The 26787-nt window shown below is 37.6% G+C and overlaps 1 protein-coding gene across 13 annotated transcripts in view; it reads right to left on the reverse strand.

The window, feature by feature from the left end:
• ARAP2 (ArfGAP with RhoGAP domain, ankyrin repeat and PH domain 2) overlaps positions 1–26787 on the reverse strand; it is a 198264-nt gene that overhangs the window by 39156 nt on the left and 132321 nt on the right. For 7 of the 13 annotated variants that reach the window (XM_015096434.3, XM_060417573.1, XM_060417567.1 and 4 more), the window contains 5 exons: positions 26460–26607; positions 24915–24983; positions 22246–22320; positions 18057–18174; positions 8275–8403 (listed from right to left, as the gene is read on the reverse strand). In XM_015096434.3, coding sequence (XP_014951920.2) covers positions 8275–8403; positions 18057–18174; positions 22246–22320; positions 24915–24983; positions 26460–26607 — 539 coding nt within the window. Of the gene's footprint in view, positions 1–8274; positions 8404–8447; positions 10328–18056; positions 18175–22245; positions 22321–24914; positions 24984–26459; positions 26608–26787 lie in introns of those variants that run through there. The other 6 variants (XM_027970922.2, XM_060417574.1, XM_060417576.1 and 3 more) reach the window with 2 other exon arrangements.

Here is a 26787-nt window from a genome sequence, read left to right on the forward strand (position 1 = left end):
TAATATTAAAGAAGTTTAGTGCTTAAAAGACTCCTGCAACATAAAATTATTTATTCTGGAACCTTGCTGCTAAGCTGCTGCTAAGTCACTTCAGTCGTGTCTGACTCTTCGCGACCCCATGGACTGCAGCCTACCAGGCTCCTCCATCCATGGGATTTTCCAGGCAAGAGTACTGGAATGGGTTGCCATTGCCTTCTCCATCTGGAACCTTACAGAAGCTATAAATTTATGCCTAACTTGTAAAAGATATGTTAAAACTAACATGTGATTTAAGTAGAGACAAGAGAAAATTCCTTTACTTTCATATACTTCCATAAAAGTAAAGTATATTTCCTCATTACCTTAAATGAATGAGCAGAAATTAAATGTTGGATGCTTATAAAATCTGTTCTTTCTTGTGACGTCTATATTTTAAACTCTTGAGATAAAGTGAACAAGTTGAGAAAATTAAGTCCCCTAAACACTTCAAACCTCTAAACTTATTATTTGATATAATTCTTCATTAAGCAAAAAGGTAGTGAAAATATAATGTCAAACAAAAATATACGCCTCTAATTTGTTACATAAAATCAGAAACATCATCATACAATTAATGAAATACAAGTCATGAGTGTGTGCGTATAGATAAAGGAGAGATACAGATAGGTAGAGAGACACTAAAATTTGTGGCAACTTGGTATCAGGTATGATGGGACAGGATATAAAGGAGGTGGCAGAGCTACTTTATGTCTTAATGAAATACTAACAGGTAAGCGATTCATTATTGAAAGAAAAATGTGGTTGTAACCAGTCACCCTTGTTTAAAACTCTCCTAATTTCTACTTGGCCTGCAGGTTAGAATACGAAAATCTTAAGAAAGGGAAAGAAATCCTTAACCAATGTGTTTCTGAGATGATTTCAGTTTTTCTGCTAACAAACTGACAGAGAAATCACATTTACTTTCATTATTTTCCTTTTAGATTCCAATTTTAAGGAGCAGTGCATGTAATGAATGAAGCAATAATTCTGGAAAAAGTGGTCCCTGTGATTGATTTAGGAGACATTTGCCAAGACAGAGACAAAGTAGATTGCACACCTAGCCAACCTAAATTCTATGACACAGGGCACCCCATAAGTAGTACTTGTAAGCCCAGGCTGCTGTGAGACACAACTGGAAGAAAATAATTATGACTTAAGAAATTGATTTTAAAAACAAACAATAGGCCAAACCTTCTTTAAAATGACAATCCTAAAAGAAGACAGATGCAGAACTAACCATAATGAAAAATATTATTTTTACTTTGACAATCTGAATATAAATCAAGTTTTAATGAAAAACATCCTGTTTTTGACCAAAAATAAACTACTAACATGAAATAGTCTAATTAATGTATTTCCTGAGGGTGTTACTCTAAAACTTTTTTTTTTTTTCCATGCAGAGGGACATAATTTCCTGGTAGAAAAAATGTAGCTATCATAATACCAAGTTGTACACTGGTTTGGTGAACTGAGGGGGACGAGTGCAGGGGCAGAGATAAGTTTCACAGTTCCCACGCTGTCACAGGAATGCAGGAGATATGAGAGTAACGCAAGAGTTTACTGACATCTTACTCTAGAGAATATTCCACCATCCAAGTCCCTGAAACGCTCAGGTAAGCTGCTTTCCACTGCTTGGATGCCCAGGTTTTATGAAAGTTGCTTTGTCTAGACCTTACAGAAGCTTTATGCTTTCATGACAGGATGCAGTCATAATCTCCAGAAGAGGAAATAACAATAGGTGAGGCATCCCATGCCCAATCTTCCTACCCAGTTTGTAGGTAGAGCCAAATAACAGTCCGTCACTCAACCACCTCTTCTTGTCCTTAAACAACAGAAAGATTTTACTTATATGCGATTGTTCTAAACTCGCTCAATCTAACACTGATGATTTTTTTTCCCAAAGATTAACAAAACTTAATGGTTTCCTTGCTTTGAATTATCCCTCAGGCCCACCTGTACAAAACCTTCTTGTATATTATAGTCTTTTAAGATCTTATTCTCATCTGTTTTTATTTAGCTGGCTAGTTTATTACAATTCACGTAAGAACTAAGTTATTATGTCTGTGTGTATGTGTCCAGTCGAGTCTGATTCTTTGTGATGCCATGGACTGTAGCCCACCAGGCTCCCCTGGCCATGGAATTCTCCAGGCGAGAATACTGGAGTGGGTTGACATTTCCTCCTCCAGGGGATCTTCCTGACCCAGGTATTGAACCTGCGTCTCCTGTACTGGCAGGCAGATTCTTTACCACTGTGCCACCTGGGAAGCCCAAGTTATTATGTCTAAGTGTGGGATTTTAAGTATTTTGCAGCATGGAGAATTTAGAGACATTTTAGAGGAATATTAAAAACATGAAAATTCTCACCCCAAAATATGAAAATATCACTTATTTTCTAAAAGAAAAGCCATGAGAACCTTTAATATATTTTATAATGTTGACAGGACTTCGTTCATAAGCTCAAAACATCTATTTCAAAATTAAAATGAAAGAATTACAGAATTTACGAACTAGACCAGATTTCATACGTTACCTAAATCAGAGAGTCTCAACATGACACCACTGACTTTTTCGGCCAGATTATTCTTTGTTGTAAAGAGATTTCCTACGTATTGTAGGATGTTTAGCAGCATCTCTGGTCTCTAACCATTATATATCAGAAGCCCCACCCCACCCAGTGTGACAGAAATATCTCCAGATGTTGTCAAATGTCCCTGGAGGACATAAGTCTCCACTACCCAAGGACCACTGCTATATGACAGAGAAGACTGTAGCAACCATATGACTAGAGAGAACTTCTACTGCAATCCTTAAGCAGTATATGGAGGATGTAATCAAAATCATATGTAGGAGGAAGAAAGAAATTAAATGAGGTAAAGGTGTCTAATAGATTAATTTCTACAGCAAAATGAACATCTGTTCTATTTAGATGCTAATAAGACCAGAATGACATAGAAGTTTGCATTTTATAAAAATACTTTTATGCAATTATAAGATATGAAGGGCAGAGTTAGGACCCAATATTTATGCTTCCCCAAATTCATATGTTGAAACGTACGTACACAGTATTAGGAGGTTTGTGGCCTTTGGGAGGTAATTAGGATTAGATGAGGTCATGAGGGAGGGATCTTCAGGAATGGGATTCACGTCCTTGAAAGAGTCACAGAGGGGCTTCCCTGAAGGCTCAGTGGTAAAGAATTTGCCAGCCAATGCAAGAGATGTTGGGTAGATACCTGAGGGGGGAAGATCCCCTAGCGTAGAAAATGGCATCCCACGTCAGTATCTTTGCCTGGGAAATCCCATGGACAGAGGAGCCTGGAAGGCTACAGTCCATAGGGTCATAAAGAGTCAGGTATGACTTAGCAACTAAAGAATAACCACAACAAAGAGTCACAGAGAACTTGCTTCCTCCCTCTGCTCTCCACCCTGGGAGGATAGAAGAAGTCCCCTGTCTGTAGCCTGGAAGAGGACTCTCACCAGAACTCGGCCAGGCTGACATCTGATGTTAGACTTCTAGTCTTCAGAATGTGAGAGATGAATTTCTGTTTATGAGCCATCCATCTGCCAAAGCAGGAGAGGCAAGAGACTCCCTGAATCAGGAAGATTCCCTGGACAAGCAAATGGCAACCCACTCCAGCATTCTTGCCCGGAAAATTTCATGGACAGAGGAGCCCGGTGGGCTACAGTCCAGTTCAGTTCAGTCGCTCAGTAATGTCTAACTCTTTGCGACCCCATGAATTGCAGCACGCCAGGCCTCCCTGTCCATCACCAACTCCTATAGTTTCTCAAACTCATGTCCATGGAGTCAGTGATGCCATCCAGCCATCTCATCCTCTGTCATCCACTTCTCCTCCTGCCCCCAATCCCTCCCAGCATCAAAGTCTTTTCCAATGAGTCAACTCTTCCCATGAGGTGGCCAAAGTACTGGAGTTTCAGCTTTAGCATCATTCCCTCCAAAGAACACCCAGGGCTGATCTCCTTTAGAATGGACTGGTTGGATCTCCTTGCAGTCCAAGGGACTCTCAAGAGTCTTCTCCAACACCACAGTTCAAAAGCATCAATTCTTCGGTGCTCAGCTTTCTTCACAGTCCAACTCTCACATCCATACATGACCACTGGAAAAACCACAGCCTTCACTAGATGGACATTTGTTGGCAAACTAATGTCTCTGTTTTTGAATATGCTATCTAGGTTGGTCATAACTTTCCATCCAAGGAGAAAGCGTCTTTTAATATCATGGCTGCAATCACCATCTGCAGTGATTTTGGAGCCCAAAAAGAGAAAGTCTGACACTGTTTCCACTGTTTCCCCATCTATTTGCCATGAAGTCATGGGACCAGATGCCATGATCTTCGTTTTCTGAATGCTGAGCTTTAAGCCAACTTTTTCACTCTCCTCTTTCACTTTCATCAAGAGGCTTTTTAGTTCCTCTTCACTTTCTGCCATAAGGGTGGTATCATCTGCATATCTGAGGTTATTGATATTTCTGCCGACAATCAGGATTCCAGCTTGTGTTTCTTCCAGCCCAGCAATTCTCATGATGTACTTTGCATATAAGTTAAATAAGCAGGGTGACAATATACAGCCTTGATGTACTCCTTTTCCTATTTGGAACCAGTCTGTTGTTCCATGTCCAGTTCTAACTGTTGCTTCCTGACCTGCATATAGGTTTCTCAAGAGGCAGGTCAGGTGGTCTAGTATTCCCATCTCTTTCAGAATTTTCCAGTTTGGGGTCACAAATGTTTGACACGACTGAGCACACATATACTGTGAGCCACCAAGTCTACTGTAGTAGCCAGAACATACCAAAACATCATCATAAAAACAGAAACATAGACTAGTCTGGTACAATTAAGAACTTACTGATTTGTCACTACTAGTTAAGAGTCTGCAATCATACCAGTTAGCTTTACCACATTTAAGAGCTGTACCGACCTCCCCAACTCTTTTTTTTTTTTTTTTTTAATTAGAAGTAAAACTAACCTATACTCAAATCCAGTATGGTAAGTCACTACATACAAAGGGGCTCTGTTCTGAGAGCACATTCATAAATCCAGTTTGTTCATAAGCCCAACAAAGTTATCCTAGGTACCCAACCCAATGAGCTATACAGTACTGTATTATAATATGTTTAGAATATTTTTTCACACAAATAATACATAAAAAACAAACTCAAAAATAAAACATTTTTAACCTTACAGTACAGTACCTTGAAAAATACAGTACAACAGCTGGCATACAGGGGCTGGCATGGAATAAACAAGCAAGAAGAATTAACTGACTTGAGGAGGAAGAAGAGGTCGGAGATGGTACAGCTGAAGGACCATCAGCAATAAGAGACAGAGAGAAAGCTGAAATTTCACTCATGCCTGATGAGTTTTGGCAGGAACAGGTTCTGGTTCCTTGCTGGATTCAATTCCATTTACTCTCTTGAAAAAACAATTCAGTAATGTCTGGGTGGTAGCTCTTTTTTTTCCTTCTCATCACAGGTGGCATGGTAGCACTGGACTGCATTCTGAATGGCTGTTGCAAGATTGTATACCTTTCTATGTTGAGTCTTGTGCCTTAAAAACAGTTACTCCTCAAATAAAGAAAATCCCTTGCCATTTCCTGAGCTGTGACTCTCTTCGGTTCTTCAATTACTTTTTCTTTATCTTGTCTCTCTTCATTGTTTCTCTGGGACTTCAATTCCATCAGGTCTTCATTAATAAGCCCCTTGTGTTGACAGCAAGGAATTCAATGAAGTTATCTTCTTGCAGATCTAGCTTCTGCTTCTCGCTGAGGGTCACTACGTTGCCAAAGATGGACTCTTCATCTACCTTCTCAAATCCAAGAAAATCATGAACAAACTGTAGGCAAAGGTTCTCCCAAACCCCATTCATGGTGACAGCAGTAACCTCACGCCAAGGGAAGTAAAAAAGTAATTAATGGCCTTGTAGATGTTAGAGTCCTTCCAAAATTGTTTCAAGGCTGTTCCTGATTCATGATTCAACTTTACTGCCTGATGAAGATTGTGTCATAAGTAATATTTCTTGAAAGTTGCTATAATTGTCCACAGGTTGAGTGAGCAACGTAGTATTCAGTGGAAGATGCACTACTTTGAAGATGGGATGAAAACTATCCATGAGTGGGGAGTGGCCTGGAGCACTGACAAGCCACAAAAGAATGTTGAATGGGATGTCCTCCAAGTAATATTTCTATCCCTTTGGAGATACTGTGGTGAAAAAATCAATCTTGGAAGATGCCCTGTGTAACCTAGGCTTTGGGGTTACTCTTCCACACAATAGGAAGAGAGCCCCTGGTTTTATTTTTAAGGGCTCTTGGGTTCTCTGAATGCTAAACTAAGAGAGGTCTCAGCTTGATATCACCAGAAGCACTGCCACCAAACAACAGTGTTAGCCTATCCTTTGTTGCTTTATAGCCTGTCATCAACTTTTCTCCATACAGATGTAACTTCAGTCTGGCATCCTCTTCCAGAACAGCCCTGTCTTATCCATATTAAAAACCTGCTTGGGTAAATATGTGTCTTCAGCAATAATTCCCTAAAGCATTTCAGGAAATTCCCAGAAAGCTACAGTATCTGCCCTCACTGCCTAGTCACTTTTATGTTGTGAAGGTTGGCTCTAGCCTTGAACTGATGAAACCAGCTGTTGCTAACATTAAAAAATGCACTCTAATTTTCACAGTATTTCTTCTTCAAGCCTTCATAAAGGCTTTTCACTTTCTCTTGAATCAGCATTAAACTACGTGGCCCTCCACACTGATGCTGATCCTGCATGCACACACTGAGAAAGTTCTCCATCTCCTCCACTACTCTTGCATGTTTCTTTTTTTTTTTTTTTTTTGAAAAAAAAAAAAAGAAAGAAAAGACAGAGGAACCAGAGATCTTGCATGTTTCTTTGATATTATTGTTGACATCATCACACAGCAGACGTCACGTATTCCATGATCTTGTCCTTGCTCTTTAGAATTGTGCTGACGGTCAAACAATTCATGTCATAAGAATGAGCGATGTCCATCATCTTTTCACCTCACTCCACTCTCTCAATTATTTTCACTTTTGCTTCCATGGTTATCACTTGGCACAGAATAGCAATACTGTTACATCACTGCTGCTTTTAGGCTTGCTTCCAGACACCCTGGGCTTGAAGTAAAGATACTGTACTACTGTACTCTATACAGTACTGTAAAGCACACAAAAGCAAAACCAACGGTAGAGGACGTACGCATGTGACAGTATATGCCAGACACATGAACTAACTTATGTGACTGGACATGCAAAGGCACATTCAGATCTTGGAAAGTTTTCATCTTGCAGATTCATATGTAGGATACTTACTGGATTTAATAAATATGTGAACTGGAGGCAAGTTACTGAATTTCTTTGAGCTCTTTCCTCATTTGAAAAATTCAAATGATAATATAACTCATGGAGAAGTTAAAAAAAAAAGTTTTAAATGAGTTCTGGTATGTAAGCAGCGCAGTTAATAAAATACATGATTAATAAATAGTAATGGTTATTATGAATATGAATTAGAAAAGCTGTGGTAAATTTCATCTAATAAAATTAGAATCCTCTGCTTTCAGAGTTGGTTTATAGACTGTGTGGCAAGAAATCTCTTTCTAATCTGTCAGCTAATGTCAACATAACAGAAAAACCAAAATTTAAAAATGAAAGTTTTCTGATATGTCAAATAAGTTCAAAGAGTGTCTTCTATAGTTCCCCATGTTAGCTAACTTTTGACTTAACCTTACATGTGTACATGTCTTCTCCCAGTAGGATAGCAAATATAATTATTAGAAGTATTTTTTTTATATTTGTTTTCCAATATTATGGCAAAATAGGTGATAATTGTAACAAGCTCACAATCTCAGAGCTTGCACTTCTTGAATGCCCAGAGAACTTTCAAATGTAAACATAACTCAGGATGATTCACCATCTATCCAAAACTTAGGAAAACACTCAAGCATGACAATAAAACAAACAAACAAAAACTTAAAAAGAAGAATCATTCCTGCATAATCTTTACCTTGATACTATCAAAATAACCACCTAATATCATGGTGCTACCCACTGGGAAAATCTGATCATGGCACTTGGTCTATATATTCTTCTTTCTATTCTGCAATAATATGTTAGTAGATTCTGCATTTAGCTACCCATTTTTTACATTTTCAAGTAACTCTTGTGCCATAATAATTGTCCTTTAACCACTTGAATTTTCAATCACAGTTGGAATGTGAAATAGCAGCACCTACCATTATAGTGTTTAATTGTGTCAATGGTTAAGAATCGCTTCACTACAAGATAAGCAGAGCCAGGTTCAGCTAATGAACTCCATCGAAGCACCTGTTCCAATATATTTTCTGTGTAGTGAAGAGGACGTTCTACAAAAAAAAAGCAAAATCAAATCACCAAAAAAATCTTAACTTTTTTTGATCATAAAATTTAAAATGTCCTTTTAAAAAGCTCTGTGCATTACAACAAGCATGACTGTATCTTATAGTACACAAGAATAGTGCTAGTACTACATACAGGATACCCTAAGACCTGGAACAGCATTAATCATGTAATAAAATTCACTGCATAAATAAATCTGTACAGGGACATCTGTTTGTTATGAAACTACTTTTAAAAAAAAATTCAGAGGTGTTATTCTTTAGATGAGGCTTCCCTGGTAGCTCAGCTGGTAAAGAATCTGCCTGCAATGCAGGAGACCCCAGTTTGATTCTTGAGTTGGTAAGATCCCCTGGAGAAGGGATAGGCTATGTGCTCCAGTATTCATGTGCTTCCCTGGTGGCTCTGAGGGTAAAGAATCTGCCTGCAATGTGGGAGACCTCAGTTCAATCCCTGGTTGGGAAGATCCCCTGGAGGAAGGCATGGCAACCCACTCAAGTATTCTTGCCTGGAGAATTTCCACGGACAGAGGAGCCTGGCAGGCTACATACAGTACATGGGGTCGCAAAGAGTCAGTCACAACTGAGCAACCAAGCACAGCAGAGCATAGCATTCTTTATATAAAAATCTCAGAAAAAAGCTACCTTTCTGTACAACAAATTAGTGAATTACTCTACTTTTTAAACAACATTCTAGTTTGCTTATGGAAAAATGCCTGTTTGCATACACAATTAAATATTTGTAAAAGTACTAGTAATTGGTCCAGTACTAAGTATAAATCCTTTGTTTATCCCAACAAGACTAGCATAATTTCTGATCAACACTAGTGGACAACTTATAGCTGATAATCAACTTATATGAAATTATAAAGTATAACTTCAAAAAGAACAGAAGATAATCCTTATCAAACAGTACTGAGTAATTTCCATTTAACTATTAGTGGAAATACCAATGAGAAACATTATGCAGCAATATTATCCATTAACAGTTCATATAATAGGCTAACAAGCAAAAAGTTGGTCACATCTTCACAATTTCTCCTTGATAAATACTCATCCATATATATTCTGTTTTATGCAACCATACTTTAAAATATATCACAAGTTTTTAGCATAGAGTTAATTAACCAAAAAACCCCACAGGTTTTTAGAATTACAATCAAAATTTCATAGGAAAGTTTTTTGCTGATCAAAATATGCATGTGTGCGTGCATGCGTGCTCAGTCATGTCTGACTCTTTGCAACCTCATGAACTGTAGCCAGCCAGGATCCTCTGTCCATGGGATTTTCGAGGCAAGAATACTGGAGTGAGTTGTCATTTCCTATTCCCAGCCTAGGGATCGAACCCGAGTCTTCTGCATTGGCAGGTGGCTTCTTTCCCACTAGTGCCACCTGGGAAGCCTGGTCAAAATATGCCAATCACTTAATAAAATCTTGTAACAGAAGCATATGCTGGGGGAGAAAAACATCGAGTCTTTTCATAGTGTGCTGAAAATAGCATAATTGAAATAGCAAGAACATAAACTCTAATGTGAAGATGTTGATGTAAGTTTCCTGGTACCACAGCCTTTATAAGTCAACTCAACTCTTTTATAATCTCCTACTAGGGTTTTTGTTTTTGGTTAAAGTAGTAATGCCAACAACAAACAACAAAATCCATGTCAACAGCATCACACTTGTATATTACCCATGCTATATACATAAAGTCACAAGTAATAAAAAAGACCAAATGTATCACAGTCTTTTTAGTACTGGTCTCCCTTTTATTCACACAGCATTCTGGAACTTGTTTTTTTCCTTCCAGTGTAAATAACTGTACAGTTTTTGCTTTCTAGTCAGTACAGTGAAATGCAGTTCTGCATTCTGTGCATCCTGGTGTAAGCCTAGACATTGTGATGGTGATTGCAAACAACAACTAAAAAAAAAAAAAAAAAAAAAAAACACACACAGAGCAACTAAGTCATACATCTTGGAGGCAAACCTATTTCTTATTTATAAATATATCCCTTTCACAAAGCAGAGTGCTGAGTACATAATAGATGTTCAATAATAAATACTTGGGGAAAAAAATACCTTACAAATTTCTATGGTAATCCATGAATTAACAGTAAGTAATTGTAAATGGATCAGCAGACATATATACTTCTTTGAAAATCAGGCAAAATCTTTTGTGCTACATTAATCCTGTTTTCTAAAATAAATTTATAAAAGGTTTGGCTAAAATCATGGGACACTACTTGCAAAACTCTGGGATGCTACTTATCCTGTTAACAGTTGCCATTTCTAGAATAACAACTACGTATCAACATAATATATACTGGTTACCTTACATCAGTTGCTGTTTTCAACTCTTACAACACTTTTCATTACAAATTATCATTATTTATATTACATGTAAAAGAACCCAAGAATCAGAGAGATTCATCTACTTGCCTAAAATCAAACAGCTGATTCAAGTGAGGAACAGAGACAGGATTCTCAAATCTATCTGACTTTACAGCCCCAAGCTCCAAATCATAACTATTACACTTGGTTTTACTTTGTACAGATATGTAAACCTCCCCATGATGATTTTCACATATGTAATTTTGGGGAAAAAGTATCAACTCACTAAGATATTTCTGAGGACAAAAGGTAATATATGCAAAGTGAAAAACAATGTCAATTCACACTTTCTCCTTCACTTTCCTATCCTTAGTGAGAAGACAGTAAGTAAATAAGATAGTTTCAACATCCTTTATGTCCAGAAATTCATCATACTGCAGTTAGCTTGGAGGTAGGAATGCTATTCTTAACTGCAAAACTACCTGGATTGAAATAAAAGCTGACTCTCCTTTATTATAAGAATTTGTAATGAGACTTCCAAATATTAGAACACTTGTATTAAAGAGGGTCACTATTACCAGTAGATACAATAGTGATACCTCAAAGGTACTCTTAGTTATACTGAAATATATCACAGCAGAGAGAGAAGCAAATATAGATTTGCAAAAATTAGCCAAGTATGTTTTTCATCAATATTAATTCAAGAGAATGAAAATCCTGAAGATCCAAGTTCCTGCATAAAAATTGAGTTGAAAAATAGGATGAAAAGATAAATATGTATTAGGCTGTGAAATGACACAATTATAAAAGAGGTAAGAGACAGGAAAAATGGACTGAGTCATCAAATGCTGTTGGAATATAAATTCCTACAAGTAAACAAGATTTTATTAATAGTTACATTTACAACCATCTGTCATGATAAATTACGTAAGTCAGCTGGCATTAGGGTATTACTAGGGGAAAAAAACCAAAAACCTGATTTGTACACTGTTTCCCCTGGAGGAGGGGATGGCAATCCACTTCAGTATTCTTGGCTGGAGAATCACATGGAGAGAGGAACCTGGTGGGCTACAGTCTACAGGGTCATGAAGAGAGGAACATGGCTGTAGTGACTTAGCATGCACACACTCACACTATCTAGAACATTAAATTTTTTGCTGAAAATTCAGCGTAATTATTTAAGAACAGGGTGTGGAGATGGTTCTTTAGCTAGGTAAGTCATGTTCTCCATATTTTAAAATCTTGTCTATAGAATTAAACCTGGCCTCCCTTGTTTAACAGAGAACTATGCGTTTCCACCTGAAACAATTGGTGTTATCCTTAAATTTCTGGCAGTAATGACATAGGATTTGCAGAGACAATTATGACTTCCTTAACAACTAAAATTTTAGTGTCAAATCTAGAGCCATGCAAGTCTCTCAGAGGATGCCAGCACCCTGTCAATCAAGAGACGGACCAGAAAGACTGAATAAAAATGAACTGATCTTCCATCTCATGGTAGATATGAGCAGGAAGAGAACATTTTGTTATGATGCTGCTATGTAGACAGTAGCTACTTCACCAATTTGAGCCTCTCAGTGAGGAAGCCCACTTAAATGAGGCCCATGAGCAGTTAACTTTTTTCAGCATGTGAAGGAACTAAGGGGTAGAGTGCTACATTGGTAGGGTATCAGTTCATTCTTAAAGTGAAGCATTAAAATACCAGAAGTATGGTAAAAAAATGATACCCTCTCCTAAGATGGGTTTCAGCTTGTCCTGGCCATCAGGACCCAGTGGCACCAGGACTCACTGGTGGCAGTGGGTCAAGAATGCTTGGCATCTTTCAAAGGATGAGACAAAGAAAGACTTGTTCTCTGTCTAGTACAAGTTTCCAATGTCTCAGACACTTATATAGAAGGAAATGCTACTTATAAACCAACAGCTTAGAATCTAACTAGCCTTAATATAAATTCTAAAAATATTTTATATGGATTTAACATGATGTATTTTTTCCATGAATCTTGACTACTACAAAAGCAAAAAAAGAAAAAAATAATAATCGTGCTTTGTCAGAATTTTGCTAAGAGTTGTTTACCACCTGCTGTGGCTTGGATGTTTCCCTACTCCCCCAATTCACAGGTGGAAATAATTCCCAATGTGACAGTATTAGGTAGAAGGGCCTTTGGGAGGTGATTAAATCATGAGGGCAGAGTCCCCCTAAATGGTTTTGTTATTGTTTAGTTGCTAATTTGTGTCTGACTCTATGACCCCATGGACTGTAGCCCACCAGGCTCCTTTGTCCATGGGATTTCCCAGACAAGAATACTGGAATGTGTTGCCATATTCTTCTCCAGGGGATCTTCCTGACCCAGGGGTTGAACTCGTGTCTCCTGCACTGGCAGGCAGATTCTTTACCCCTGAGCCACCAGGGAAGCCCCAATGGGCTTCATGCTCTTATATAAAAGGAATCCCACAAAGTTCCATTTCATCATGTGAAGATTCAGTGAAAAGATGGCCATCTGTCATCCAAGAAGCAGGCCCTCACCAAGCAACAAGTCTGCTGGCACTTTGGTCTTAGACTTCCTACCCTCCAGAAATGTAAGAAATAAATTTCTCCTGTGTAATTCTGTTATGAAGTGAAGTGAAGTGAAGTGAAGTCTCTTAGTCGTGTGCGACTCTTTGCGACCCCATGGACTGTAGCCTGCCAGTCTCCTCTGCCCGTAGGATTTTCCAGGCAAGAGTACTGGAGTGGGTTGCCATTTCCTTCTCCAGGGGATCTTTCCAACCCAGGGATGGAACCCGGGCCTACCCACACTGTAGGCAGATACTTTACCATTTGAGCCACCAGGGAAGACCCCAATCCCGTTATAGCAGGCTAAACAAAGACACCATTTCACCAATGAGGGCAATTCTGCTAATGATACATGAGTCACAAATTGACATGCTTATATCAGTCTGAATCTGTAGCTACCACATCTATGATAATTCCATTTATAAACTTAAGAATCTATTTTCATTATCTCCAATCATATAGGAAGGCCAGAGCACTTACATCGGCTTCCCTGATGGCTCAGATGGTAAAAAATCTCTTTGTATGCAGGAGACCTGGTTTTGATCCCTGGCTCAGGAATAGCCCCTGGAGAAGGGAATGCTACCCATGCTAGTAGAGTCTCTCAAGATAGTAAAGGGAACAAACAAAATATCTATTATACAAAGGAGACACTGGAAATGACCAGGTAGAAAACTATTGTTTTAAAGTTTACAGGCAGTGAAAATAAAATCCAGCGCTTTTGGTTCACTTGCTTATTTATTCATTTACTTATTTATTTATTTTTGGTTGCTTTGGTTACTTGGAGGATTTATATTTACATTAGAAAAAGCACCAATTCCCTGCTGACATTCTTCCTATCAACCACAATCTTATGGACTACCAATGCCTTCACTTTTATCTTCTTTTTACATTTCACTTTATCTTCCCTGCATGTTACTAGAAATAAAGCTCTTAACATTTCAGAAGGTCAGGTGGCTCCACAGGTCCCATCTGCTCCAGGAAGTCAACATAATCACAGGTCCCTTTGTTGCTTTCTTAGCTGTGTTCCTCTAAAAGCAGTAAAAATAATCTTAGTTTTCTCTTTGGGCAATTTCAACTTGAATGGTTGACCAAACATTAAGACCATGCCAATTTGAATTCCTAACTCCATCAGATGTACTCTTTCTTGATGTACATGGGGTGTTCCTTTGATTATATATCTGGACATTTACCATTCAAAACAGCTTGAAGTCTCCTAGTCTTTTTATAGTTTCATCAACTTTAGTGAGAAGGAACCAAAAAAAAAAAAAAACCAACACCTGACTCCAATGTTACCATTTGTGATATACTAATTAGCACATGCAAGTTGATAATTAGTCATTTTCAGGATAAGCATCCCTTCATTTTCCCAGAAGAAATTTAAAAAGAGTGTTTCCAGATACAGTGCAATCTCTGTACCAGCTATATATTTAATTCCTTCCTATCCTCACCCATTTGGTTTATTCCTCTCATTTTGGAGGATCAATGCTCAAAGGCACAGACCTCCAGAACTGAGACAGGGGATATCCTTTAACTCAACACTTGAGAGAATAACGGGTAGGGAGAGGATGCCTACCCCAAATCCATGATTCATTGTTCTGCTGTTGACTTCCTAAAAAATCAACAGCAAGAGAAGCATAGAGGAGACCATCAGCTATCTAAGAGCTAAGGAGTCCTTTGAGATCTCCCAGTGGTTGCTAGTCTACAAGCATATTTGTAAATAATGCCACTGTGAACACTGGGTAGCATGTATCTTTTCAAATCACATTTTTTGTCTTTTCCAGATATGTACCCATGAGTGGAACTGCTGGATCAGGCAGTAATTCTATTCTTAGCTTTTTTGAGGGACCTCCACACTGTTTTCCATAGTGCCTGTACCAATTTACATAATCAACATTATACTAGGGTTCTTTTTTTCTCCACATCCTCACCAACATTTGCTATTTATAGACTTTTTGATGACAGCCATTTTGACAACTGTGGGATGATATATCTTTGTGGTTTTGATTTAGCAATACATTTCTCTGATGATTAGTGATGCTAAGCATCTTTTCATGCACTGGTTGGTTGGCCATCTGCATGTTTCCTTCGGAAAAATGTCTATTCAGATCCTCTGCCCATTTTTAATTGAATTGTTTGTGGATTTTTTTTTTTTTTTGCTATTGATTTGTAGGGGTCTTTAGATATTTTGGCTATTAACCTCTTAACAGATGTATGATTTGCAAATACTTTCTCCCATTCTGTAGGTTGTCTTTTCATTTTTCTTGATGGTTTTCTTTGCTGTATACAAGCTATGAAGTTTAACTCAGTTCAGTTCAGTAGCTCAGTTGTGTCCAACTTTTCGTGACCACATGGACTGCAGCATGCCAGGTATCCCTGTCCATCACCAACTCCCAGAGTTTACCCAAACTCATGTCCACTGAGTCGGTAATGCCATCCAACCATCTCATCCTCTGTCATCCCCTTCTCCTCCTGCCTTCAATCTTTCCCAGCATCAGGGTCTTTTCCAATGAGTTAGCTCTTCACATCAGGTGGCCGAAGTATTGGAGTTTCAGCTTCAACATCAGTCCTTCCAATGAACACTCAGGACTGATCTCCTTTAGGATGGACTAGTTGGATCTCCTTGAAGTCCAAGGGACTCTCAAGAGTCCTCTCCAACACCACAGTTCAAAAGCGTCAATTACTCAGCACTATTTACTTTTTCTTTTGTTTCTTTTGCCTTGGCAGACAGACCCAAAAGATGTTGCTACCATTTATGTCAAACAGTGTTCTGCCTACATTCTCTTCTAGGCGTATTAAGGTTTCAAGTCGTACATTTAAGTATTGAATCCATTTAAAATTTATTTTTATATACAGTGTAAGAAAATGTTCTAATTTGATTCTTTAACATGTGGCTGTCCAGTTTTTCCAGTACAACTTATTGATGAGACTATCTTTTCTCCAATAATAAAAGGGTTTTAAATGATTTTAAAATAATATGAACCTATTTGTGATTTACAAAATAATTTAGGCAGTAGTGCTGACAGTTATCTTTTACTCATAAATGAAGCTGGTAACCTACTGACTTCTCCTTAAAATTAAACAACCAAAGTCAAGACTTTACCACTATTGAAATATACAGTAATACAAAATTGTACTTCACTTATGCAAAAGATTTTAATTACATAGCAATTGTTGTTAGGCACTGTTGTCAGAGATAAAAACTGTACTAGAGATAGAAAGAGTCCCTTGTTCCCTCTAAAGAGCTCTCATCAAGAAAGACAAAAATAAATCCATGTGATAGGCACCATAAAAAAACAAACAGAAACGACAAGACAAAGTGTGATGGAACCCTTAGTCTGGGTTTTAAAGGAGGTAAACAAAGGAGCCAGAAGGGGAGGAATAAAGGCACACTTGGGCAACACCTTCTTGTATGTTAGTCAAGCTCAAGGTATAGAAGTGATTGTCTTCCATAGTGATTGTCTTATAAAGAGCAAAATGAGAAAAGATGGTAAAAAAAGATCAGAGCAGCAGAAACCCACTATTTGGGGATAGAGGAAGAAGAATTGACAAATGAGATAAAACAATTCCAGCACTAGGAAGAGAATCAAAGCAGCAATGAGAACAGAGTGAATGCATTTCAAGTAAAAGGGAATGGTTATTAGCAATAAATCCTACAGTGAGAACAAGCAAAGGAAAGCCAGAAGTAAATCCACTGGACTTGGCAGGTTGGGGTTTGCTGGAGTCACTGGGCAAAACAGCTTTTATGAGAGGCCAGACTGAGCCTGACTGTGGGGGAGACAGTGTGAACTGACACCAAAGGACCAGTGGCACTGAATCCTCGCAATGAATATTGGAAAGTAGTGTTTTAAAACAAATTACATTTTTAAAGAATAGTGCCTGATAAAAAGAATAAAGGAATAAAAACATCAAGATGGAATAATGAAAGACAAAGTATTTGATAATCCCCATTTCATTCTAACACTGATTATAAGACTCTTAATAATACACAAGGAGGTATTTTTAATGTTCAATTTTAATTTTTGTATTGAGCTTGCAGGTGGCAAGATTTTACTTTTGGCAGTTTGACATCTATACTTGAAAGAGTCCCAAGACCTAAGCAGGTATCAACTAGACAGATGGTCAAGATACAAAGACATTCTGCATCTTTTTTTTTCCTAGAGGTATTTAAAACCAAATGGTGTCATAAGAATGTTAGGCTTATTATTCTTGGGGTGGTCAACGCATTTTAAAAGCTCTCTTTATTCTTCTGTACATGAGATTTAAAAAAATGACAAACTATCTGATCCACTCTACTGAAGATAGATGAAAAAGTAAAAAACTTAAAAGGAACCTTCTGCTAGGCTTAAAACAAAATTAGTTTTTAAAATAATAATCTTTTAAATCAGCATCCTTGTTAAATAAGCAGCATACAGGAATAACGTGGAATAAGCTGGATGGTGGTGGTGACATTTAGAATATTGTTACAAATCACACTGCCTGTTCTTAAAAATGAAGCCTTATTTCCTGAGGCAGCAACATGTATGACTAATATTTTACACTATAAACTTACAGTCAATAAAACAATCCAGTTATTTTAATAATAAAATCATAGGAGGGCAACCTCAAGTAGCACCAACATATATCAATGCATGCACTGAAGTAGAAGGGGAGTCATAACAGGATGTGAAACTTTATAAAAACATAAAATGTTAGTAATGATTTTTTCAGAAAAGTAGTGTTTCTTCACACTCTAAGGAATTTAAAAATCCCTAGCATGAGAACCACTTACCAAGCTCTTCATTTTCTATGACTTCAAATGTGGCCCAAATATCATCTTTTGTTGGAATTATATTTTTTATTGCTAATATGTCATTAGTTAACTCTTCTGCTTCCATCACAGGCGATATCTGCAAGAGAAGCAAAATTTCTTCAGAATATACATCAAAAACAGAAGTGGCCTTATGCTAGGGCGGTAACACCTGCCTGCCATCTGCCACCTAATACTATGTGTCCTCTTAGTACCTTTAAGCAGTTTCTCCAAGCACCTAGGGGAAACAGCTTATTCCGATCTTCTCCATAATGTAACACATTTTCATGTATGTGTAAAAATTGCCCATATAATCGGGAAGAATTTTTTTGTTTTTAACTCAGTGAACAATTAAATAACTCAAAAAAGGAAGATGCCTATTCATACTCAGAAAGACCTTCCACAGATATTGGATCCTATGGCCTTGCAGGCAAAAATCTTTTCACTCAGTTCTATAATCAGGAGTTCAAAATGGCTCAGTTATTCGGTTTGGGTTCTAAATTATACACAGTTGACTGCGATCCACCATGCCAAAAAGCCCCAGGTTTAGTGGTGTGTGGTGTGCCCCGCCACGCCAAGTGACAGATGCTGGGCTGCCAAAGCCTGCTTTCAGGCCAAGGGCAGAGTCTGCAGAGTCAGCCTGGGAGTTGGCTCTCCGAGAGCCTCAGAGGTTCGGGCCACTGCATAAGTACCCCACCTTCTTCAGGGACTTTGGGGGTTTCTCATTTGCTTTCTCCCTGTTTTTGTTTTTACCAGTCTTACAGGCATGCTGGCCAAAAGCAAGTTGGCTTTCTCCCGTTAGAATTTAGTTACAATGCTAAACAAATAGAACATGATTTCAGCGTTAGAATACTGCAGCTGCCACCTCCTTTCCACGTTTTCAGCACAAGTATGCACCTATTAAAAATTTCTTAGAAAATGTGCTCATTTCCATTTCTCCTGTCCCTTATTGATCATAAGCATATTGCACATATATAAATAATATAAAACATCTTTCATTAGAGGTAACTCATATAGTCTGTCTTTTGGAGTTCGTGAAATACCTTTGGAATATATTAGGCTTCCCTGGTGGCTCAGATGGTAAAGATTCTGCCTGAAAAGCGGGAGACCTGGGTTCAATTCCTGGGTCAGGAAGATCCCCTGGAGAAGGGAATAGCTACCCAGTCCAGTATTCTTGACTAGAGAGAGCCTAGCAGGCTACAGTCCATGGGGCCACAAAGAGCTGGGACATGACTGAGTGACTAACACTGACTTGGAATATATTAATGATGCAGTGAAGTCCATTATTTGCTGTTTGGAAGAGTTCAATGTAGTACAGCCTTAAAAGAAAAAAAAATTAGCATATGGCAAAAGCAGAGAATGTTCAGGAATAGAAACCTTAGTAGATGAATGACTTCAGTGATGTTGCTCATCAGAATGGCTTTACAATATTTTAAGAAGTATAGCCCTTCCTTAAAAAAATAATTACTGAGAAACCAAACTAGTGAAATAGTCGGCAGGGAGTTCTTCAGGTTGACACAGGAATGGAAGACTGGAACTCATTTCCTTGTTTCCATATGTTCCTATATGTTCCAGGTGATACCCAAGGCCCCTCTTCAGAACACCTAGAACTCTACAAAACACACTTTGGAATTAATTACTCTAAGTGATATACAAACCGAAATAATGAACATCAGACTTGGAATATCATGACTAATGTTTGCATCCAGGCCTTAATGTTATTAATTCCCATTTCTATTCATATGAACGTGAGACATCACTGCTTCACCTACCTCCTTGGGTTGAGGTAATGATTGGCTGAAATAAATATAAGAGCTGTGCAAAGTCTTAAGCACTAACTGGATGTTTATTTTTGTATAGTTTTTGCTATGTTTTTCAAGAGAATTTAGAATTTTCGTGGGTGAAACTGGACACTCTTTTATGTTAATATACTGAAAATACAAATTTTGCTTGATTTTAATAACTTCTGGTATGTCTCTATTAGATAAAATTAAAATGAACTAGTGAAGAGTTTATTGGAGGAGGCAATGGCACCCCACTCCAGTACTCTTGCCTGGAAAATCCCATGGATGGAGGAGCCTGGTAGGCTGCAGTCCATAGGGTTGCTGAGGGTCGGACATGACTGTCTTCACTTTCACTTTTCACTTTCATGCATTGGAGAAGGAAATGGCAACCCACTCCAGTGTTCTTGCCTGGAGAATCCCAGGGATGGGGGAGCCTGGTGGGCTGCCGTCTATGGGGTCGCACAGAGTCGGACACGACTGGAGTGACTTAACAACAACAGTGAAGAGTTTACGGGTAAGTGAAGTTAAGTCACGTGCTTTCACTATCCCTTTCAGCATAAGTGATAAGACATATGCCGAGATATCTCTACTACTTCCTCATGTCCCCTGTGATCAACATCACATGTTCAGCGTAACAAACAGATGTGGCCAAGGAGTGCAAGGCAGCTCGTGTTAGTCCCACAGCTGAGTAACCAGCGTCAGAGAATCATATGTAATCATTTGTGCGTGTGTGTGCTTAGTCGCTCAGTTTGTCCAACCCTTTGCAACCCCATGGGCTGTAACCACCAGGCTCTTCTGTCCATGGGACTGTCCAGGCAAGCACACTGGAATGGATTGTCACTTCTTCCTCTAGGGATCTTCCTGACCCAGGTATAGAATCTGCATCTTCTGCACTGCAGGTGGATTCTTTACCACTGTGCCAACTGAGAATATCCCCGTATGTAATCATTAAACATATATAAAATAATAATTCCAGTATCTTTGACATAACTAAACTCCAGAAATATTTAAGACTCTGTTTTACATTGCACTTTAAAAAAGCTAAGAAGCTAAAACTGAATTTCTACTGTGAGATGGCAGCATGTCTATCCTATGCACAAAGAAAGCAGTCTTACTCTCTTAAGGCTAAGTACAGACTATGGTAACACGAAAAGGATCTTTTAAATTCAAAACAAATGGTTAAGTAAAGTTACCAAGGAAGAGAAGAGTTATTTCATATTCCAGTACACTGAAATATTGGAAGTTAAAGTCTAGGATCGACTTTCCTGGTGGCTCAGCAGTGAGGAATCCACCTGCCAATGCAGGAGATGCAGGTTCAATCCCTGGGTTGGGAAGATTCTCTGGAGAAGGGAACGGCTACCCACTCTAGTATTCTTGGTAGGAGAATCTTATGGACAGAGGAGGCTGGTGGGCCATTGGGTCGCAAAAAGTTGGACACAACTTAGTGACAAAACATCAACAAAGTTTAGGATACAAGGATGGGGGATTTATATACTAGTCGTTATTTATTAAGCACTTATGTACCACATGGCTATGGTTTTTCCAGTAGTCATGTATGGATGTGAGAGTTGGACTATATAGAAAGCCGAGCACCAAAGAATTGATGCTTTTGCACTGTGGTGTTGGAGAAGACTCTTTAAAGTCCCTTGAACTGCAAGGAGATCCAACCAGTCCATCCTAAAGGAAATCAGTCCTGAATATTCAATGGAAGGACTGATGCTAAAGCTGAAACTCCAGTACTTTGGCCACCTGATGCGAAGAACTGACTCACTGGTAATGACCCTGATGCTGGGAAAGATTGAAGGCAGAAGGGGACAACAGAGGATGAGATGGTTGGGTGGCATCACCAATTCAATGGACATGATTCTGAGTAAATTCTAGGAGTTGGTGAGGGACAGGGAGGCCTGGTGTGCTGCAGTCCATGGGGTCACAAAGAGTTGGACACGACTTAGCGACTGAACTGAACTATGTACCATGATATCTGCTAAGTGTTTTACAGGCAGGATCTTACCAAGTCCTCCAATTAATGCTATTATATAAATACTGTAATCTTCCCTCACTAGAAAGGTAAGAAAATAGAGACTCAGATGGGAGTATATCCGTTGTCTCCTGTCAAGAAGGTAGGAAGATGAGTAGCAGATGTCAGAGCTCAGGCTGTTCTATAGAACCTATAGAACATCCTAACCACAACCAAAAGAACAAAGGGTGGTCTCCAAATGACTAAAACATGGGATTCCCAGAGGATATTGGCAGGGAGGGTCACACTTGTCATGATTTGAATTGGACATATAAGATAGAAAAAACAATGGAAAATTCAAGATACACACACTAATGCTAACAGTTATGATTTTCAACAGTATTCTTTACATTCCATATTTGGGACTCACCCGAATTATAATACTGCAGTCAGGTTCCTTTCTTTCTACATATACTTCAATTAACAAATCTCCAGCCTGGGAAACCTAAAAAGGGCAGATGCGAAGACAGCAAATGTAAGTATATTGCAAGGACACACACAATACTTAAGATGGTTCAAAAGTCCTAGTCATATTTCTAAAAATTTTATAATAATGAAATGGGATCAATCTCCCTGTTAACAACATAAGGATACCCATTTTCTGGATACAGTTAAGGATGAGCTATCTACACAAATAATATAATCAGCAAACACAATCACCTACCATTTTTCTTGTCTTTTATTCAAAAGTATAGTGTCCTCACATACCCTTAACTGGCTACAGTAGAAAGAGATGGTAAGGCCAAAAATTGAAATTTGAAGATAAATTAGGTCAGAGCTGTATTAAAATTACAAATAGAATATGTATATTTAGCAATAAAAATTAAAAGTGAAGTGACAGAATATAAGAAGATAATAAAATTTTTATTTTAATTACCTTTAGCCAAACATCAAGTGCTAGGTTATTTGGGTCACTATTATACCTAAGAAGACACACTAAGTGAAGAAAACACAAGGCAGGCAATACAAAGCATGAGATGTCACTACGTAGATTGATAGAATCATGTGAAGAAGATTAACAGAGAACCAAACAAATCTAAGAAAAATATTTTGAGTTGCTTTTTTCAGAAATTCCCTTAAGTTATGTAATCACTCAGAAGTCACATCCATCACTCATTTTTAGAAAAAGATCATAATGGAGAAACGATCATTTCAAAGTTAAATTTGCCTCAGAATAAAACCTGCTGAGTAAATTTATGGGGCAAACATTAAAAATGTACTTTGAAGAGCTGTTCATAGTTATTCTGACACTACAGGCTTAGCAAAGCTTATTTCCAATTTTTCCTCCTTATGTTTAGAGCTACATAAAAATGCTACGGAAGAAAAGATACAGTTGACATTTTTACTTTCCCCTGTGTTTGTATAAACAACTCTCCGGGAAGGACATATTTTAAAAATTAAAAAAGCAAACACAAAGAATTCATAGAGTGTAGCCAAAAACAAGAATAGCTCAGAAAATCAAACAGGGATAAGACTTAGAGTCTGTCAGAAAACTACTTCAGACAAGTTTTGAATGGACTGGAGAAAAACTCCAGCAAAACAACAGATTTTTTCCAAACTGTTCTACTTTTCTTCCGAATTGCTTTATTTTATAGACAATTCTTTTCTTATTTTAGCAATACTTACTTCTACTTAATTAGAAAGTGTTCAAGACTCATTTCTTTATTGCAGTATGAATACAAATGATAAAACTGCAGAATGGCACTCATACTTTATCCAATAACCATATAGATAGCGCTGCCAAAGATTACCCTTAGGCTCACACAATCCTTTGCTTCATATCTGAAACTCTCTCCAAAAAGCAAGAATCCAAGAGAACCAACTGCTAACGAGCCGCATTTTTTTTAGCATTACTGCTAACTCATCTGGAGGCTGCATTAATTACTTTGGGTCAAAATGGAAGAAACACTTTCTTATGGAATTAATGTCACAGTAGTGGGCTTCCCTGGTGGCTCAGACGGTAAAGACTGCCTGCAGTGGGGGAGACCTGGGTTCGATCCCTGGGTCGAGAAGAATCCCTGGAGGAGGGAATGACTACCCACTTCAGTATACTTGCCTGGAGAATTCCATGGCCAGTGGAGCCTGGAGGGCTACAGTCCATGGGTTCACAAACAGTCAGACATGACTGAGTGACTAATACTTTCACTTTTCACTGGTACTGGGGGATCTACAGATTTGAATGAAAGCCTTTCCTCATCTCCCTCTGATAGCTCTGACAATTTCTCTAAATTAGTTGTGTGTATTTCAGGAATGAAGTGAACTTAATGTTTGATTAATAAGAAAGCATTCACCTCATACTCTAAGTATACCTACAAAGAGAATTTATTTGACCCATTTGTCTTATCTACACTGGTACCCTGAATCCACTATAATTGCTAGTTATTAGAAGACAAAGCCAGCCTCAAAAAAGTCCATGAATATTCATCAAACAAGGAAAGGTACCCTGGAAAAGCAGTAGTGCAACCTGAACACACAAATCCAATATGATGCAACCGAGGAGAGTAAGGAAGATCTAGAAAAGTCAACTTAAGAAATAAATTAACATGTTATGAAGTGCACAAGAGAAACAGTCCCACCAGTGCAATCATCCAAGAGCATGCAAAGCAAAAGCATATAAGAAATAACTTATAATTTCAAAAGCATAATAGAAAGAATCATTAGGGAGTCTGAATTTTCTGTTTATTTTAGTATTTATTTTGACTTTAAATGCTTCCTTTGAAATCCACTGGTATTTTCAATAGTGCTTCATAAATGAAAACTGATTTCAAAAAGGACACTGTGATAAGACAGGAACTAACTTGTCCATCTATGTTTTGAAAACGTTACATTAGCATACTTTGGCATTTTGTATGTGTCATGCTACAGAATTTCAAAACTGTTTTATCTAGGTTTTTTTTCCCCATTAGTTTTACTTTGCTTCAAATAGGAATTTGAAAATAAACACAACAAATGTCTACTTACAATGAAAGTTTTTTGTTTTGTTGGTTTTGTTTTGTTTTTTAATTTTTTCAAATTGGAGATCTAACTATTACTACTCACTTGAGTGTCTTTCCACTTGGTAATAAAGCTATTCTCTATGTCCATTTGTTTGACTTGGTCTTCTTTAACCTGTTTAAAATATAATTTGGGACATTCTAATAAAATACAAGGTGTGATGGTACTCATCCTCACATAACTTTCTTCAGGAATTTAAAGACTGACATGTTAAAAATAAATGAGAATGGCCATCTTCATCAGCAGGAACCCATACAGCTAGGGCAGATACAAAGCCAACAAGACAGAGGCTCATAAAGTTCAGAATATCTTATGATGATGCCACTTTAGGCTACACATTCCATCAGTGGCATCCCCTTTGCTGAGGTGCATTAAGAAGCAAAGTGGCTGATGAAGGGTTCAATAGAGTTTATGTACACTGAGAGTAAAGACTTCTTTTATCAGAAATGTTCATTAAGGGCTCATGAAGTTTCCACCCTTTGGTTAAAGTTGGACTTAACAAAACTATATAGATAAACATTTTTACTACTACAACAGGACAAAAACAGAAAATCAAGAAAGCATGCAAAGCCACACATTTTTTTTTTCAGTCTTTCATTTCCCAGCATCAGAACTATTGTGAAGACATTGCTATTGATCAAAAACAGTAGACACATAAAGGAAGAGATAAAAAGCAGATCAAGAAGCAAAGAGAATTCAACAACTGTTCATTCCTACATAAATTAAGATATGAACTTTGTTATTTTATTAAAATATACTTTCTTTTCCTTTTTTAAGCAATCTTGTGATGAGTTCTTGTAAGAACGTATGAACTACAAAAGTTAACCTATTACATTAACCTATTTGATCATCTGGTAAAGACACAATTCTGGAAAACAAGGGGTCTTGTATAAGAGTACTTAACAGAATGCCCGGAAAGGTTTAATGATAACATTGAGATGGCAGAAACATTCAAGCAGTGGAAATGGACCTTTGACCCAGGTCCCCTACATCCCCCTACCATATTCAAATCCTAGGCTTATTTCTTCTGTTTTTACTCCTTTGAAATAAAAAAGTTAACCCTATTCTAAGAGTTTTCTGATGAAACATGAAAATTTGAACTTCATAAAATAAGCAAATTGAAAAGTCAAATAATTAGAATAGAGATGACTTAATAAAAACCACAAAATATTACTTCAGAATTTTTTTTCCAATTCATGCACAACTAAATGAAAACTCTAAAATGCTTTCAAGTGCAAAATTTATCAGCCTGATGTAATTTACTGTTTGTGAATTTCATAATTTCACACCTCTAAGTAGACATACTTAATGCATACACATACTGAGAAAAAAAAACATAAAAACACTATAAATAGAAGTATTCTGTGCAACAGACACCAGATGGTAAAAAAGCTTTAAAAGCAGCCAAATTTAAATGAATGGCTATAGCTTAAAATGCTAGTTATAGCTGAAAAGTGAAGGATCATGTACCTATCCTTTATTTTTAAATATTCCTAAAGACATGAATAAAGACATCCTAAAATACATATTTTTGTTTGCAAACAATAACATCAAAACTATTTTAACAAGGGCAGGATATAAAATATTTACCTCAAAAATTTCAACATAATTATTGATTAAGTCTTCGATTACATTCACTTCTTCACTAGTTTGTCCCTTAGTTTGAAACAAACAGGAGGAAAACACCAAGGCCAAATTGTGGGCACTCATGTGATTGATTTCTGAGCATTTCTGAACCCTGTTACAGAAAAGCAGTACTTGTTACAACACATTTCTATGTGAAAATTTCATAAAATGTATGTCTTCATGTTCATTTATCCTCTTTTATTTTTTAAACACAAACATATTGAAAGTCACTGATATTAAAGGTGGAGTGGTGATTTAAAGAAAAATACATAGTTCTTTTTTCCAAGTATCC

The sequence above is a fragment of the Ovis aries genome, chromosome 6, assembly GCF_016772045.2.
Source record: "Ovis aries strain OAR_USU_Benz2616 breed Rambouillet chromosome 6, ARS-UI_Ramb_v3.0, whole genome shotgun sequence".
In the NCBI taxonomy this organism is placed as follows: domain Eukaryota; kingdom Metazoa; phylum Chordata; class Mammalia; order Artiodactyla; family Bovidae; genus Ovis; species Ovis aries.